The sequence below is a fragment of the Drosophila mauritiana genome, chromosome 2L (assembly GCF_004382145.1).
Source record: "Drosophila mauritiana strain mau12 chromosome 2L, ASM438214v1, whole genome shotgun sequence".
In the NCBI taxonomy this organism is placed as follows: domain Eukaryota; kingdom Metazoa; phylum Arthropoda; class Insecta; order Diptera; family Drosophilidae; genus Drosophila; species Drosophila mauritiana.
This window is the reverse complement of record NC_046667.1, coordinates 20,149,775-20,166,668: the sequence shown is the minus strand read 5'-3', so window position 1 is coordinate 20,166,668 and position 16,894 is coordinate 20,149,775. Positions and strand designations below refer to the sequence as shown.

Below are 16,894 nucleotides of genomic sequence, written 5' to 3'. Positions count from 1 at the left end.
AACACTGGAAAACAATCTGTTTATTTTGGAACAATCATAAAATATATAATAATAATTTTATTTTGCTTATCTGTTTTATTATGTACGCACACAATCTGCTAAAGAAATAATTTATATTTATAAGAACCCGTTTCAAGTTCTTTGTTAACCAGTGTAGTCGATAGAAAGTACTGTGACTGCTTCCCACGATAGCTGCTATTTCGATAGCTGCCTATCGCGTGCACGGGCATCTCCAGTTTTTTGTTATTTTACGTGCGCGTTGACATTTTTGCAGCGCTTTTTAATTTATTATTATTATTTAAACTAACTTACAATGGAGCTGGCTGCGTGCTAGACCCGAGATCGATATCGTGTGAAAAAAACATCACCGAATCAATGACACGTACTTTTTGGCGAACGCGAGCCTCGTCTTTTTGCAAAAATAGTATAGTAAATTAGCCAATTGAGCACTAGCCACGGTTAAGTCAAAGCGACTAAAACGATGCAAATGCGGCTGCACTTGGTGCGCTTTATGTTCATAAATCTGCTGCTGAGGTGAGCTGACACAGATACCATCCATGCCTATATGGAGCGATTTCTAAGTGGATTTTCCGATTGCAGCTGCTGTTTCTGGTTGTACGACAATGTGGCAGCTGCAGACTCACAAATCCCAAGCAGCGATGGCGGCTCAGCCAAGGATGCAGCTCGGAAAACCCACATAGAGCCCGAGGAACCGGCGGCGCCTCCAAGGCCGGAACCTCCGCCCCCGCCACTCCGCGACGGAGCTGGAGTTCTGTTGCCCTCTCCACAGGAAGCCGCGCCCTTCGTTGCCACATCCTCCTCCTCCGCCCCAGTGCCTCAAACTGGCAATCGGCCAATATCCGGGGACACGTCAGTGCCTGTGAAGGAGCTGCCCGCGCTATCTGACCAGCAGCGGGCCAATAGCCATAGTGAATATGTTAGTGAAATCGATTTAGCCGCTGATGTGGGTGGCTCATCCACCGCCCAAGTGCCAAATAATCAATTAAATTATAATAAGCGTAGCAGTGTCGGGAAAGTGCATAGTTTTAGTGAATCGCAGCAATTAGAGCAACCAAAGCAATTGGAGCAGGAGGGGCCGGCGACGGGGCAGCCGCAAGCGCCGGAGCTGCAGGAACCACCACAACCACCGCAGGCGGAAGAAAGGTGAGTGGTTTATTGATCCCATACTCGCGGCCAACGAAATAGTGGTTATGCAAGTGAGAGGATTTATACGAATACCTTTAGCTTAGAATTTACATAATATTATTGTGAGTTACTGAGTTATATATTTTCGGAAAATCATTATTGGAGATCCATTACATTTAGTTGGAAACCTTTTAACTTCAAAGTTCACCGCTGCTGTTTGTACACCTATGTACATGTATGTGCACAATTGACTGGGTTTTCGCTGATAAGTTCTTGTGACGCACTGACGTGCCTTTTTATTTGTGTTTCCACGGGAAGTATTTCCCGCTGGCGTAATTTTGGTCATTAGTACGAAAGTATTTTTCGATCGACGTGACTTACTTACTTGAACTTGAACATGAATGAGGGCTACCACAAAGGCCAATCCTAACTTATTTGAAAAGGAAAGAAGGAAACTGACAAAATACAATATAAAATTAGCGAGAAAAGTACTCTATCGCTGATGTGCAATAGCCAGCCCATGAAGGAGCCAAAGAAAACTACGGAAACTAAGAATAATAACTAAATACATGGTCATACGTAGATGAAATTCCCAGGCGAACGCAGTCATCTCCAAACTCGCGCTGTTATCAGCTGTATTAAAGCTATAGCGCTTTATATAGGGGCTCTTAGTCCCCCAATGACCCTTATCAGCACTCGGGGATTGTTGTTGTCACGTCTTGAGGTTGTGGGCACGATTTGGGTTCGCTCACATGCTGCAGCCCACCGACAGCTGGATGAGATCAAAGATGCCTTTCACTCACTTGCTCGCTGGCAAGGTCACCGCAAAATGTTTAGCTGGCGCTTTGCTTTTGTTGCCTATAAATAGAACTGTCCATTAACATGATTATCGATGGGCTACGATGCTATCCACCACACTGGCAACGTGAGACATTCGAGCCTTTTCCACATTTTCCCCGGCATTTCTCAGAGTTTTGTTTACTTACTTGCACGCGAGTGTGCCACGTCGTTAATCTTCGTGGCTGCGACTGCAAATTGTTTTGCTCGTACGCCATGCATAGTATAACGTAGTAACCACATTCACTTGTTTGCGTTTCATTGATAGAGCTGGCTTGCTATTGATTAAGTGCAGTAATTGCAGCGAGCTGCGTAACTGGCATCTATTCTTAGATGTTCTCTGGCGCCACACACGTAGGTGCTATCTTAGCAAGTTTCAGATTTCGATCTAGTTTGGGTTTACGTGCATCCTCGTCGTTGGATTGTTGACTTTGATAGGTGCTAACCGATTTCTCATATCTGCTTAGTAATTACTTTGCAGTGCTGGAATGCTTTTTCTCGAGATATATGATTGATTTTGTCTCGAGACGATTAGTTTATCAACGGAATGCGCTATTGGTTTATACATATGTAATGACTGCCCAAAACGTTGTCTCTGGAAATTCCTTTCGCCAATTTAGGTGCTTATATAGCCCTGGGTTTATTGCGTTTTAGCAGTTAAACCGACATGTGCTAAAGTATTTCAATATAACTCATTCGCGGACATTTCGTAACCGGGGGCCAAACTATATGTGAATTATATACGAAACTGTCGCTGTCCAGACCCAACGCCACTTCCATACCGACCGAAACCGATTCCAATTGCAATCCCAATCCAACTACAGCTCCAGCTCCAGCTCCGTTGCTCCGGCGATCTCCCACGCGTTGTCTTGTCACAATGCCTTTTGCCGGTAATTTGCTTTACAGTTTTTCAATTTATTTTCCCCTCCGTGAGTGTATGTACTTTCTAAATGCCTCCTCCGCCAGTCAGTCTGGGCCTATCTACTGCTGGCCGGCCGGCCGGCCATTTCATTCATCCCAAAAAGTGGAAAAAATGAGTTGCACAAGTGGCAAACAAACATAAGATTGGACGAAGGCCACCTCTTCGATTTGGAGACTGAAATATACCCGCCATTTAGTGTACTTTAGTGCCTTCAAATAATAATGATGTACAAAAACAAAAGTTGCAACTCCTTAAGGTTTATCATAATTTGAAAGAGGTCGCAGGAGTTCTCCATTTCCACCACAGTTTCCTTCGAGTGTAGCATTTCTGCAACACTACGTGGCGTCCAGTCGCGAACTCGCTTACTAGCACATCCTTTAAAGGCCTCGTTGGACACATTTGCATATCGTTGCCCACTCGGATTTTAGTGCGCCGCTCTATCGCGGGTGGTAAAAGTGTTAAATGGCATCGAATCAGAGCCTGGCTTCGATTTGATGTCATGTTTGTGTCTGGCTGGCCCCGTAAATGGCTTTATCAGTACGAAGTTACTTTCATTTTTTGCATTTTCCGCGAACAATTTTCGCCAGCACCTCCTGACAGACAGACAGACGGACATAAATATGTTTTCCAGCCGCGGCGGTAGCACGCAGCCGACAGAATCAAAATCCATTTTGGCCTTCCAGACATCTCACACATTTGCTGCTGGAGACTGTAGATACACACACATAGTGTGTGCACTTGTGCATGGTTTGCATTTGGCAGGTGATCGGCGGCGAATCTTTCGCCGGCCGGGGAATTACTTTCACTTTCGACGCGAAGGACTCTCTAAAGAGATTTTACCATTTGGGCTTTCAAATGCATCATGATCTCGTTGAGCGTAATCACACTTGGCAAACCCATTATCATGTGTGTACACGTATGTACGCCCAGTTACACAGCGGGAAGTTGCCCATCATCATCATCATCAATAGCCCGGGATCAAAGACACATGTTCATAAGTTTCAATAGCCTGTTCTCATGCTGTTTGATAGTTTTGTTTCAATTATGCCATTGTGACCAGTTGGAAATACATGTAATTTCCGAATTTTACATTCGCTAGAGCCTCTTTTTTCTCCCTGTGTCCCGTGGACTTGCCCATAAAGTTCGCAGATCGTTCACGGCGATCAATTGGCACTTATGCAAATGTCGCGGACTTACAGCTCCGGAGGATTATATTATATATATTGCATAGATAAAACCGCCGATCCGCTGTCAATGATCGCTCAACGATCCGCACGATCGGTCCTCTCCCACGACGAAATGAAATGCAATGATCGATCTTATCGCCTCGCCTCAATGTCCAAATACTTAATTGATTGTGAGCGTGCGCCCATTGACTTTCGTCAATCAATTTGATCGCGATCGCTGATCGCTGATCGCCAGGTGACCGCCGATTACTGATCTCGTCCAGCTGCATTGATTAAGCCGCCGTCGTACGCCTTCACCTGTCTTTCGTGGGCATTCCTCTCGCATTTTTCCCTCTTGTTTTTATGTTTCACTTTGTTTCATTTATTTGGGCGCCTCTCTAATGAAAATCGGAAAAACAAAAACTCGCGATCGACGCAGAGAGAGAGGGCTCGTGAAAAGCCGGTTTCTGCCGGCGTTTTTCTCTCATCTCCTGCCTCTTGCATTTGTTATTTGTTACTGATTATCTGGCGAAAAAGCCGGGTGGAAGAGGAGGCGGTGGCGGAGTAGGGACCCCAGACGTAGACGTAGACGTGTAGACGTTTTGGCATCGTGCGGAGTGAAAAATGCTCGAGACGCGTAGGTGTCCAACTGGGAAGTGGGTGGTGGCGAGGGGAAGGGGCAAGGCAGCTGCCGCCGCTACTTTGAGTTATTATGCGTTTTTTGTTGTTAAACAAATTAATTCGAAATTCTTCAGTGGAAACTGAGTAAACTGTTTGTTTGGCTGCACTTTTGATGGGGGTTTATTGAGTTGTGGGGGATTTCTGCAGAAATATTCCTGCGAGTGGGAGTTACATAACTGAAATTCCCCAATAGTCGAATTGGAAAAATGAAATGATGTTTGATCTTATCCACTTTAAATTTATAACGTGCTTTAGGTGCTCTTTAAATGTTTTCCATTTGGTTTTAGGCAGCAAGGCTCCAAATTCATTGTGCGATTATTGTTTACATAACCTGACAGTTTCCAAGATACAAACATCTACATTGCCACAAACAAGCATTACTATCTTAACTGCCGATCGAGGATCTTGCCAGCAAATCCTTGCACAGAGTTCAATTGCTTCGCTGTGACCCAAACTCTGAACTGGAATCCGCCCTCGGAGGCACCTAGAGAAAATCCTCGTTTGGTCCCAGCTGCCATTCCAACTTTCTTCTGCAGCTTGGAGACCGTCTCCCGATTATCCCCCTGCTCCGCCTCCAATGGCCACCCACTCGACGGACTGATGGCTCTGCCAATACTTCAACCACTTAACAACTCGTGTGTGTGTCTAGCGTCTTAAAGTACACGAAAAGAAAATATCAGAGAAAATATCTAATATTTAATAATATTTTGAATACCTACCGATATGGTATAGCATGGCTAATACTGTATTTTGTTTTGCAATTAAAGCTGCATATATTGCTTATTTTGATTCATTTGTTCGGATCAATCATAAAAATGTTATGAGCTATAAAACAAAGCGCCTTCGGATGGCACTCGTGTGCACTGTCAAACGGAGATGCGTTACTGGATAGGATAATAGGCCAACTAATCGTTTACTTTTACATTAAGGATGATCGTCAACTTGATGTTTTTGAAACATCTATCATATGACATTTGTTTTCCAGCCCATACATTTTAATGAATCACTCTGTAAGCTTGTGAATCAATGTGCGCGGAGGTCAGCGTAATGACGAAACGCACCAGGCGCGTGTTTGAAGGCGACTCCTATATGTTCACTATGGGATTGCGTACCAAGACTTTACAAAATTGATGCGGCTAGTGAGGGTAACGTTCAGACACAAAAAAAATTATGTTTAAAGTACGGTAGAGAAAATATACACTATAGAAAATGTAGGAAACATAAAATGGCTAGCTACCCTGCCAAGTTAATATTTTGGTGAAACACGCCGAAGGAGTAAATTTGAAGTGAATAATCATTTTTCGTTACCTATAACAGAACTTTTGTGTGTTGTGTTTCGTCACTAACTTTTACCTCGCTAAGATGTACATTTCTTTCCGTGCACAATTTGTAAATATAAATATTTTGATAAAACGTGCTGAATGAGTAAATTTGATACAGTTTACTTATATAGTCAAGTAAAGTATCTTTTTCGTTACCTATATCAGAACTTCGGGCTGTTGCAGATGCGATCGTCACTAGTTTTGACCTCGCTAAAAGGGGGTTTTGATTAACTTAATTAAATTGAATCGTTTGTATATTTCTTTCCGTGCATAGTTTCTGGCATTGTTACTGCTGCAGTTAGGTTTGCATTTGCCGCTGTTATGGGTGATGTTGCTGCCGCCGTTGCCATGGATCATTGTGTAAGCGCCGTGGGTTCAAAAGCACTTTCGCATTACAAGTGTTTATCTTTCAATGGCGTTGCTGCGGCAAGTGCAGCAGCAGCAGCAGCAATAAGGCAACTGGCTGCAATTGCAGTTGCAACTGCAACATGGACAGCCGATGCTGCTGCAGTTGGCAGCGTTCGATTCAATTGACACTTTTGGCCCGCGTAGTAACCTTTTTGCCGTGTTGCACAAAAGGAGTCAAAACAAATTGCTAAACACACACGCATCAAAGACAATCGGCGGCACTGAGTCGGCTGTGTCTTTCACCCAGGCAAATTTGATTTTATAGACCTTATTTGCCTGGCCAACGGTGCAATCTGTCTGTGCCCACGTCGCCGCCCGTTTACGATTAACAATTTCACTTTCCGTTGCACTTGCAATTGCAATTATGCTCGGCCAAATATTTGCTCATATTTATTGGCCCGATGGTCTGTCCATCCAGCCATCGATCGCTATCGCCGATCGTAAACTATATAGCCCAGACTCACGGGCACACCGTAAACATTTTACATTCATATCGCGCTTGATTTGCATGAGGACATATGCCAGATCTGGGCCTGGCCCACGCCGCATGCTAATGCTCCTGGCTGGCCAACAGATTTAGACATAAACCTGCCACATGGCGGGGCCAAACCCCCGGCCGGCGGGCTTCCTGTGCAGGAGGCACTGGGATCGGTGGATCGGAGGATCGGGGCGTCATTGTGGGGGCTAAAGCCGTTTCCGACACCTTGTGCCACCCAAATGCAGCTGTGCCCCGGGCAAGGAACACACGGCACCATCCATTCGGCCCACAAAAATGGTTTGGGAAAACTGCTTGGCGCAGAAAATCTATTTTCCCCCGCTGCCGCCTGATGGGTGGGTGGATAGCCTAAGCCCAAGCCTGAGAGCCTGGCTAGGAAAATGGGTATAAAATAAAATTGAAATGACTTTCCTGATCGGTATTTTTATTGTACGAATAAGATATAATTATTTTATAGCTCCTTATACTGCCTATTTGAATTCAGCCAACATGTGTCGTTGGAAAGTGAGCCGATTGCTTTCTGGTGTAATTCATTAAAACTAAAATGGCACAAATATAATGCCTATTAATTAGTTTGGTTTATGTGACACGGTCTTCCTTTTCCACATTTCGATTTGCAATTTAATCTCTTGAATGTTGAAGTACATTTTACTTGTGAATTGAATGTGGATTTGAGTTTCCTTCGAGCAGTAAGCAGCTTCAAAAGTAATTCATTTACAATAATCGAAAGTAATCAGATGCTCAATTGTGATTTATCCTTCTTACTAGCGATACATGCAACTTCCTCGAGAAGCGGGCTTTGAAAAATGATCTGCTTGCACCTGAGCGCTTTTGAAGCACTGCCACTTTTAGGGGCTTTCCTTTCTGGCCATCAATTGCGTGTTTTGGAGGCAACACACACACACAGGATGGAGGGGGGCAACCTGGGCGACAAGTTTGCCGGCAAAATGCAGCCGCTGCTTCTCACCTGCAAGTGCAGGCCGATCCGAGATGATTGCGAGATGTCGAAGTGGATGTGGCTGTGGATTCGGATTCGGGTTCGGATGTGCTGAGGTAATGCTCTCTGCCCGACTCACTCTCTCTCACCATGAGCATGGTAGTTGTGGCTCTGGGAGTCGGAGCTTGTTGGCCCGGTGCGCCGCTCTCCGAGATGTGGCGGCAAATATATCTGCGCACTTGGACCACAATTACCTAGAGCCGACTCCGTAATACGTTCAGTTCTCATTTCGATTTCCAGTGGTGCGATCGTGTGCACCGCTACCACGCCGGTGGTGCCACCTCATCCTCATCCTCCCGTCGCTGGGTGTTTGGGTTCGCGAGTCGGAGTCGGATTCACTATCTAGTATCCTTTCTAGTTATCCTTGTGAACGATCGCGTTCGCGTTGTGCGCGTCCTCGTAGATGTGCCTGCAGTGCACTTTTACCCAAGACCCTTGATTTAGTTCGGAACCTACAAGTAATTGCCGACACGCAGAGAAAACCAATCGATATGCGGATTCGACTTACTGTTTTGTACATTCAGTTGACACTTTTCTAACCAATTACCAATTGTAGCCCCTCAATCAGGACAAACGAGTCAAACAAATAGTGTACAATATACTTTGTAGAGTGAGATGCATTTCATTAAGATAAACATGTAATCTGCGCGTATTTATGAATTTTCTCTGTGCGTGGCATAGGAAAGTCCTTGAAAGGACTTCAAACTATCGAAAATCACAGCTGAGATCCTTGTTAAATAGTCGCCATTTATCCTGAAAGCGAGTTGAGGCCAAATTCGATCGAGTAAACATAAATAATAGCTCTTAATTGCAATTATTTCCGCCAACACCTTCAGTTTGCCAAGTGGCAATATTGATAGAGTTAATGTCTGTTTGATCTGCCAACCGGATACCCATTAGGCCAAGCTGGCTCCAAATGTTTATAATTCGGTTAGTTCATCAAATCACTATTTGTAGCCACTCTGAGTTGTGCAAATTTTGGCGCAGAGCAAACAGAAGTCGTCGATTTGGGAGGAACAAACACTAGATGCTCGATCTATATTAATTGTAAGTGGGTAAACACACCCACTATACATAGAAGTATTCAGAAGTTTTTATTGTGCACAATATTTTATGTGCGTGCGACATTTCAATGTTGTCCCAGAATAAATGCAAAAGCTATTAAAGCTATTTCAACGCATAATTCTTGGCCGCAGTCCAGACAAGATACTATGTTCATGGTGAAACTGCAATTAAGATGCATTTTTCATGCTCACAGCTTTGTTTTGATTAAGCTTCACACAATGTTGGCTTACAATAATTTACATAATAATGAGTAAACATTTAGATAAGATTAAGGTATGCCATCGCTAGTATCAATCTGTTTTCAGCGAGATTTCGGCCTGGAATCATAAAATATTTTCACTTTTCGCACTCCTTAAAACTGCAGCACTTTTCACGTCGTTGCTTGGAACATGTTGCGTTTAATAATTTATTCAAAACTGAGCAGAAAAGAAAAGCCTGAAATTCCCGACCAACGTGTAGACAAGTTGGTTAAAAAGTATCAAGAAAACGCAACTGCCGGATCGGCGGGGCTAACCCAAAATGGCTCACATGGCTCGACTTGACTTACTGCCCAGGCAGACAGTTTGAATACCCAACTCGGCGTTGTTGTTCAGACAAGTCATAAATATGTGTACATATGTGTAGCCAGCTGGGGAGTTTTCCTTCTCGAGACCTGGCAGTTTTTGGGCGATTGCGGTGGGCGTTGCGCTGTTGACAAGACTCGCGGCGCAGGCCAATAATTATTACAGAATACCTGGCAATAGGAGGTGAATTTGCATACATGTGTTGGGCCAACTCGAATGGGAGTCACTCGCCCCCCTTTGGAGCTGGCGAATCGGAGGCATTTAACGCCCCTCGCAGCGCCCATTTGATGCACTTTTCCGAAAAGTCGAGAGAAAGAGGAACTAACAGTTGCCCATTTCGGTTAATTAGCTCGGGACCTTTAAACGAAAACGCTGCAAAGAGCTAAGTGAACTGCTCCGGCGATGGACACTCTCGGCATCGGCTTTATTATGCAATAAAAATGCATTCAAATGAGCGCTAATTGCTGCATGCTGCCCCTCGAATGGCCCTTTTTCTCACTTTTCTCGAACCACTTGGTTCGTGACGCCTCGAGAGATTCGAGGTGGGCCAAGTCCACTCGAATACTTCGTTTTCCCATCCCGACTGTCATCTTGAGTTTCCGGTTTGAGGCAGTGAAGATGAGCCGTTCCTGCAGCAATGATTTATTTACTTGGATATATTTTAATAGATATAATAGATATAGATAATACCCAATTGAGATAAAAAAAAATCAGTGCAGCTCAACACACTTTATTTGCTCAGGTCAGTTACTTGCGTTTCAACTGCACTTGCTTCGTTTTTCAGCCTTATTTGTATTTGCTTTTGATTATGTCAAAAGCGCATTGTTGAATTATTTTCAGTTTACTCGGGAATTGTATTTTTGGGCATAATACCTGTTGTTGCTCACATTGTGACGGCTGATTCCTTGGCAAGACAATGCTGTATTAGCCACGTTTTGGATTCATTTAAACGGGTAAATGGGACCTTTAAATAGTACAAAGTTAAGCGAAGGAAATAAATGGTTATTCTTGGCTCATTTAGCTCAAAAAAGAAAGTAAAATCAAAATGTGAATGTCTGTCTTTAAAGAAAAGTTAAAAGTCAAGATAAAAAACAGTCTAGGCAAACAGGGATATATTTAAAATCCATATTTAATTCTTGTGACGCGAAACTGGGAAATCCCAACGAAATGAGGAAAAGTTATCATCTGCGACTTACTCTCGTGGATAAAGGAGCAGGAAATGCGCACTCTTATGGGAACCAAAGTGTATAAAAATTAATTAAAAATGTATTCAGCCCCTGTAAATTCGCAATTTTGTTTTCCTCTTTCATTGTGAAAAGCGGCCAGTGACAAAGAAATACCATATAGAATCCGACTATATATCCACCAAATATAATTACTCTTATCGCGTTCTCAACTTGACATAGTTTGATCCCATTATGCACAAACTGTCAACGCCCCCAAATATATTTTTAAATTGGCGCTTTGACACAATTTCTATTTTCACGCACATTTCCTTGAAAGGCATATATAATATATATTTATATAATGAGTATATTATATAGCTTTTCAGTCTGCTTAATTAGTTTTATGGCTACTGCATTCGCCCTGTCAGATTTTCTTTGACACAGGCATCTCGAAATCATTTTTAGTCAAACATTCAACATAATTGCAAAACTGCATTGAATATTTTCCGCAAAAGTGCAGCCACAAAAGTGAGAAAGTAGAGAAAAAATATGTGTATATTTATAAACTGGTGCTTTCGAAATTTGATTTGACTCTGAGATTCGAAAGCAGTTTAAACTGTGAATTTCCCAGAGTGATTTCAATATTTCTCGGCAAGATCATGTCAAGTAATAAACAAGCGATTCTTATCGAGCCCGCTTTTAAATGTAGATCATTGAATTCGCGTTGCGACGCTTGGGTTTTTTCACCAACCTTTTTAAGTTCGTCTGACGTTGTTCACAGCTGCTGGGGTTTCGCTTCCACAAAGTCAAAAGTGAAGTAAAACAAAACGTTCGCATTGTGAGCTAGAGTACTTGTTTTCATATTTACATACTCTGCACCTCCGTCAGTCGAGTGTGTTATGGTTGCTCCAGATACTCACTTCGCGGCTATCAGCTGGAAGAGAATCCAACGTGGCTTCTAGCTGGGTTCTCGGCTCGCGGATGCAGACGGGTGGGGGCGTTAGAATACAGCAGGGTCACAGCTGTGGTTGTCGATTGAGCCTCAAGCCGATACGTATCTATGTATTTGAGCAAATAAATTATCACCCGCAATTAGAGCCCCGAAAATGAATGTAAGAAAAATGCTGCTACAGTTCGTTATGAAGTTCATTTGTTGTGAGTTGAAAAAGCTGAAAACCAACCTGACCATGTTTCTGATATTCTTCTGGATCATATGGTTTTCCCAAATAATAGCCATATCAACGGTGTTCATGAGGTGCGATATTGGCCGAATGGCCCCAAAAATACCCAAACAGCTTCTCAATCAATACTGATCTCCCAATTATCATCCATCTTTCAGCTTTCCCGAGATCATTACGGAGCTGCCAACTGTCACAATAACTGAACTCCCGCTGGATCGAGTTAAGAACCGCCTGGATTCGGTTATCCTGGACGGGTCCCCGGCCACAGCCGGAAACCATAGCGATGAGGAGCAGCATCAGCAGCAGCAACCTCATGAGGACCAGCCCGTGCAAGTGCTGGAGGCTGACGAGGAAGTTCCTCAAAAAGGCAAGACATCTCTATTCTCTTACCGCTTTCAGAGCCAAATTTTAACTTTTAAACTTGTCTCATTCTAGATGAGCAAATGCCGAAGATAAACGATCCCGGCGGAGGCATTCAAGTGGATGGCATGATCACACAAGAAGCTGCGACAGTGGGCGAAACCCAAGAGAGCAGCGAGGAGTTGCAGCCCGGATCAGCTGCATTCAATGAGACAGAGGGCACTGCCAACCTGACGAATGCCAACGAGGAAGTGCCCATGCCAGTGTTTTCCGAGTGGGCGCAGAAGCAAATGGAGGCGGAGGCCAGCAGGGAGCAGGCCATGGAGTTGGAGCAGCAGGTGGTAAATAAGTCCGCCCAACGCAAGAACAACACTGGATCTTCCAGTGGAAAGCCGCCGACGCTGAAGCTGCGCTCCAAGAACTACGCCTCGCCGGACTGCGGAGCCAAGATCATCGCACACAATTCCGAGTCCAAGCATACGGAGGCTGTGCTAACCCAATCCACCGATGAGTACATGCTGAGTACTTGCGAAAGTCGGATTTGGTTCGTGGTGGAGCTATGCGAGGCCATTCAGGCGCAGAAGGTGGACGTGGCCAACTATGAGCTGTTCAGTTCGTCCCCCAAAAACTTTACGGTGGCCGTTTCGAAGCGATTCCCCACCCGAGACTGGAGCAATGTGGGACGCTTCGCGGCGGAGGACAAGCGAACAATCCAGACCTTTGAGCTTCATCCTCACTTATTTGGAAAATTCGTGCGCGTCGATATCACCTCGCACTACTCCAATGAGCACTTTTGTCCGCTTTCGTTGTTCCGCGTGTTTGGCACCTCCGAGTACGAGGCTTTCGAAACGGAAATCCGACCAAGCGATGACCTGGACGATTTCTACGATGACTACGGCGCTCAAGAACAGAAGGCAGCCGTGGGCAGTGGTGGCAACATCTTTCAAAGCGCCTCGGATGCAGTGATGCAAATGGTCAAGAAGGCCGCAGAGGTTCTCGTAAAGCCCACAAAGGCTCTGAAGTGGTCAGAGGAATCGGTGCTCTGTCAAACGCCAGCATTTGAAGCCTACAGCTGTAGCAATTGCAATGCCACCCTGGTAGAGAGGATTAACAGTCTTTTGTCCTGCCAGTTCCAGCAGCTGCAGGTGCTCCTCAGTCTTAGTCGCTTACGGTCAGATCTTTTGAACAGTCGCGTATGCCACGAGGAGTTCGGCATAAGCCTAACGGGCTCGGAGTTCGCAAGTAAAATGGGCAAGGAGCAGAGCTATTTCCTCAGTATGTTGCCAGCGGAGCACGTGGGAGCCATGTGTAAACTGATTCAGGCAGAGCAGAATGTGACTGACCAAAACCATACAAAGGCGCCTTCTCTGAAGCAACACGTCAGCTCACCAGAACCAGTGCAGGATAACGCCACAGCTACGGGTGTTCGCCAGGATTGTGAGAACAGTAAGGAACGCCAGCCGAGAAAAACGCCCACAAAGGAACCGCTAACACCAAGTCTTGAGGTTGTGGTGCCCGAGGTAAGCCAAGAAGTGCCTTCATTGGAAGACCAGTCGTCGACCTCCAGCGAAACAGTCTCCACAACGAACTCCACGCCTGCCGACGTCAATATATTCAATATGCCGTCGGAATCTGAGGAAGTGGTTAAAGTGCAGCTTCCTCCGGAGCCAACACTTCCAACAACCTTGCAGCCCAGCGATGTGGAATCGTTCACTGACGCTCCTAGCACAAATGCACTCCCTGCCTCTAATGAAGCGAACGGAGATCTGGGTATGGAGGAGGGCAATCCGGCTAACTGGGACGGCATTGACAACCTACTGACCACGACGGTGGCTTCGATAACCGCTGGCGGAGGTGCAGCTGCCGCTGCAGCCGCCGTGGTGAACGGAAACGGCAACATCGGAGGAGCCGGCGTTGTCGGAGCAGGAGGACCAGCCAGTGTATCCAGTGTTAACATGCAGCAGAAACTGACGAATGGAGCCCAGTCGGAGAGTGTGTTCATCAGGCTCTCCAATCGCATAAAGGTGAGTGGCTCGAGCTCACTGTTTTAAGTGGGGTTTCGCCCATTGATGTGCGTCATCAGTTGAAGAGGCAAATAATACAGAAATAAACAAACAATGAAACTAGAAACCAGCTAGACAACCACCCACGCAGGAAACGGTGGAACATGGACGAAGCGTGGCAGGGTAGGAAGTCAAAAGCAAAATGATACCCTAGCAAGGAGTTAATTAATTACAGTGACAAACCAAGCACGAAGTGGTTTTTTTCAAAATTATCAAAATAACTTTTTCATTCTTTGTTTTTTCCTCATTCCGGTTTATAAAGTTTGAACCGTTTGGCATAGAAATCGTATTAAGAAATTATGACTTCCTTGCACAGGGCTAAAACCAGAACTTACTTGGTAACCCGACTAAGGTAACCCATATTCGGCTTCCTGCTCCCTAATCTCTTCTGACTTGTTTATAGTCGACTTGCGTGCCGGCTGCTCATTACCAGCGGCAGCCACTTCCCGTTTTGGACTCCGTCCAAGGACTGTGCGGGGTTCATCCTTGTAACAATTCTGCCAGCCAACTCGCTACCTTGCCGACCGACGTCATCAATATACATATGCGAATCCATTTGAACCTCGCCACAGCTACACATAAAAAATGCATATGAAATTCTGAAGAGTTCTCTTTTTTTAAATTTTTGATCATTTATAAGAGTCTCTTAAATTCCGGTTGATTCTTTTTTTAAATGGCTGCACAGCTTTGCTAATTTAATTTGAAATATTTGTTTACTTGATGGAATAGTATCTGCTTCAAACTAACTATTTCTCTCCGTGTTCCTCCCACAACATTCGCTAACCACTGACGTTCACTGGTATTCTGTCTTCCGTAGGCGCTCGAACGAAACATGTCGCTTTCTGGACAATACCTGGAGGAGCTCTCGAGGCGCTACAAGAAGCAAGTGGAGGAGCTGCAGCAGACGCTGACACAACAGACGCTCACGGTGCGCCAACTGGAGGATCAAAGCAGGCGGTACGTAGAGCAGGAGCAGCTGTACCAGCAGCACAGCGCGGAGTTGGCCGGCGAGGTGAGGGCATTGTCGTACCAGGTGCAGGCCTGCATCCTGGTCATCATCATTGTGGGCACCTGCATCTTCCTGATGCTCGTCCTGGGCACTGTATACTATCGCAAGCTGCGACGCCAGCAACAACAGCTACTGAAGAAGGACCAGGCGGACCATCAACCTGTGGCTGCAAAACCGAAACTGGATCGCCGTAAGTCCTATGAACAGATGCCAAATCAAAGCACACCCAAGCAACGGCGTCCAAGTGAGGAGGCCATGCTCATTCTGAAGGAGTGCGGGGACAGCAACATGCAGGAGCTGGATCCACCAAGCCGGCAGCGCAAAATTTCAGTTTGCTATGGCAGCAACAATAACATAGCCGCCAATATGGCGATTGCCAACACAAATGGCGGCGCAAGTGTCCGAAATTCTCTGCACAGGCGAAAGGGAGCCAAGCACTCGTGGCACAGCAGTCTGGATACCACGGAGACGACCTGCGGCGAGCAAACGGACAAGTTCTTCGATGTGGGTAAGTACTGGCTTGAAGAATCCTGAAACGAATTCAAATGTAATCGAGAAAACCCTTTTCAGACACGCTTAAAAGCATAAAGCAAAGCTGCGGTAAGCCGGGCAAGAAGAAATCCCATCAGCAACTGAAACCATTGGGTCTTAAGCGCCAGGAATCCGCGCCAGCCACCTATACGCCGGATTTGCAAGCTGAAGAACCAGCCACGCAGAGCGACTTCGACGAGAGCCTGATGCTTGACGATGATGATCTAGCCAACTTTATACCCACCAGCGATTTGGCCTACAATGAGTTTATGCCAGAAGGACCCTCGGGCTACCAGATTGTGGACACAGTAGACGGAAAACCTGGCAAAGAGCCAGGCACCAAGAAATCGAGACGACTGTCCTCGCCGGCATTCTTTAAGTCGCCCTTTAGCAAGAGCAAAAACAAGGGCTACAGCTTTAATGGCGTCAAAAACAGCCATTCGGTGCACGAGCCCACATCCTGGGAGTGGTACCGCCTCAAGCGAAGCGAAAAGCACCAGCAGCAACAGCAGGCGAAGCTGGCCAGCAAGAGTCTGCCCAGCGCTAGCCTGGACAGCTCGTCGCTGTCGGAGGTAAACTTTCCACTTAACTCCAGCACCGCACAGAATTCGTTTCGCATACTGGGCGAGGCCATTCTGTCCTCCGGGGAGGGACGCATCACCCCGAATGGGAATGGCAACGCAATGTCTGGTGGTCTGGCAAGCAGCAGTAGTGGAAGTGGCAGTGGTGGCAGCACCACCTCATCCACCACCAAGAAGAAGCAGCGCGCCCTTAACAACCTCTTTCGCAAGGCCTTCGATTTTTAACTAGAACCCAGTGTTTCGACTTGATAGCGTTTTTAGATTTGCGCATTTGTACATTTTTGATTTTGTATTCGGATTGAACCTATTGGGCTTATATTTTGATAAATTTTAGTAAATATAAAAATAGTAATTTTTTGCAGATTATAGAAAGGTCTGTGAAGTGAAGTGAAGAAAAGTG

At 45.5% G+C, this 16,894-nt stretch overlaps 1 protein-coding gene across 3 annotated transcripts; it reads left to right on the top strand.

Moving 5' to 3' along the window:
* The first annotated feature begins 260 nt into the window (after positions 1-260).
* Positions 261-16,840, top strand: LOC117143016. 3 transcript variants are annotated; one of them, XM_033307390.1, is made up of 6 exons: positions 261-534; positions 601-1,164; positions 12,109-12,317; positions 12,386-14,334; positions 15,191-15,890; positions 15,953-16,840. In XM_033307390.1, exons 1-6 carry the CDS (start codon positions 482-484, stop codon positions 16,717-16,719), a joined length of 4,242 nt encoding a protein of 1,413 aa, XP_033163281.1. In that variant the 5' UTR covers positions 261-481; the 3' UTR covers positions 16,720-16,840. The 3 variants fall into 3 exon arrangements, with proteins under 3 accessions (XP_033163281.1, XP_033163290.1, XP_033163299.1); XM_033307399.1 differs by lacking the exons at positions 261-534; positions 601-1,164 and adding exons at positions 8,187-8,433; positions 11,866-12,024; XM_033307408.1 differs by lacking the exons at positions 261-534; positions 601-1,164 and adding an exon at positions 11,210-12,024.
* Positions 16,841-16,894: the final 54 nt, after the last annotated feature.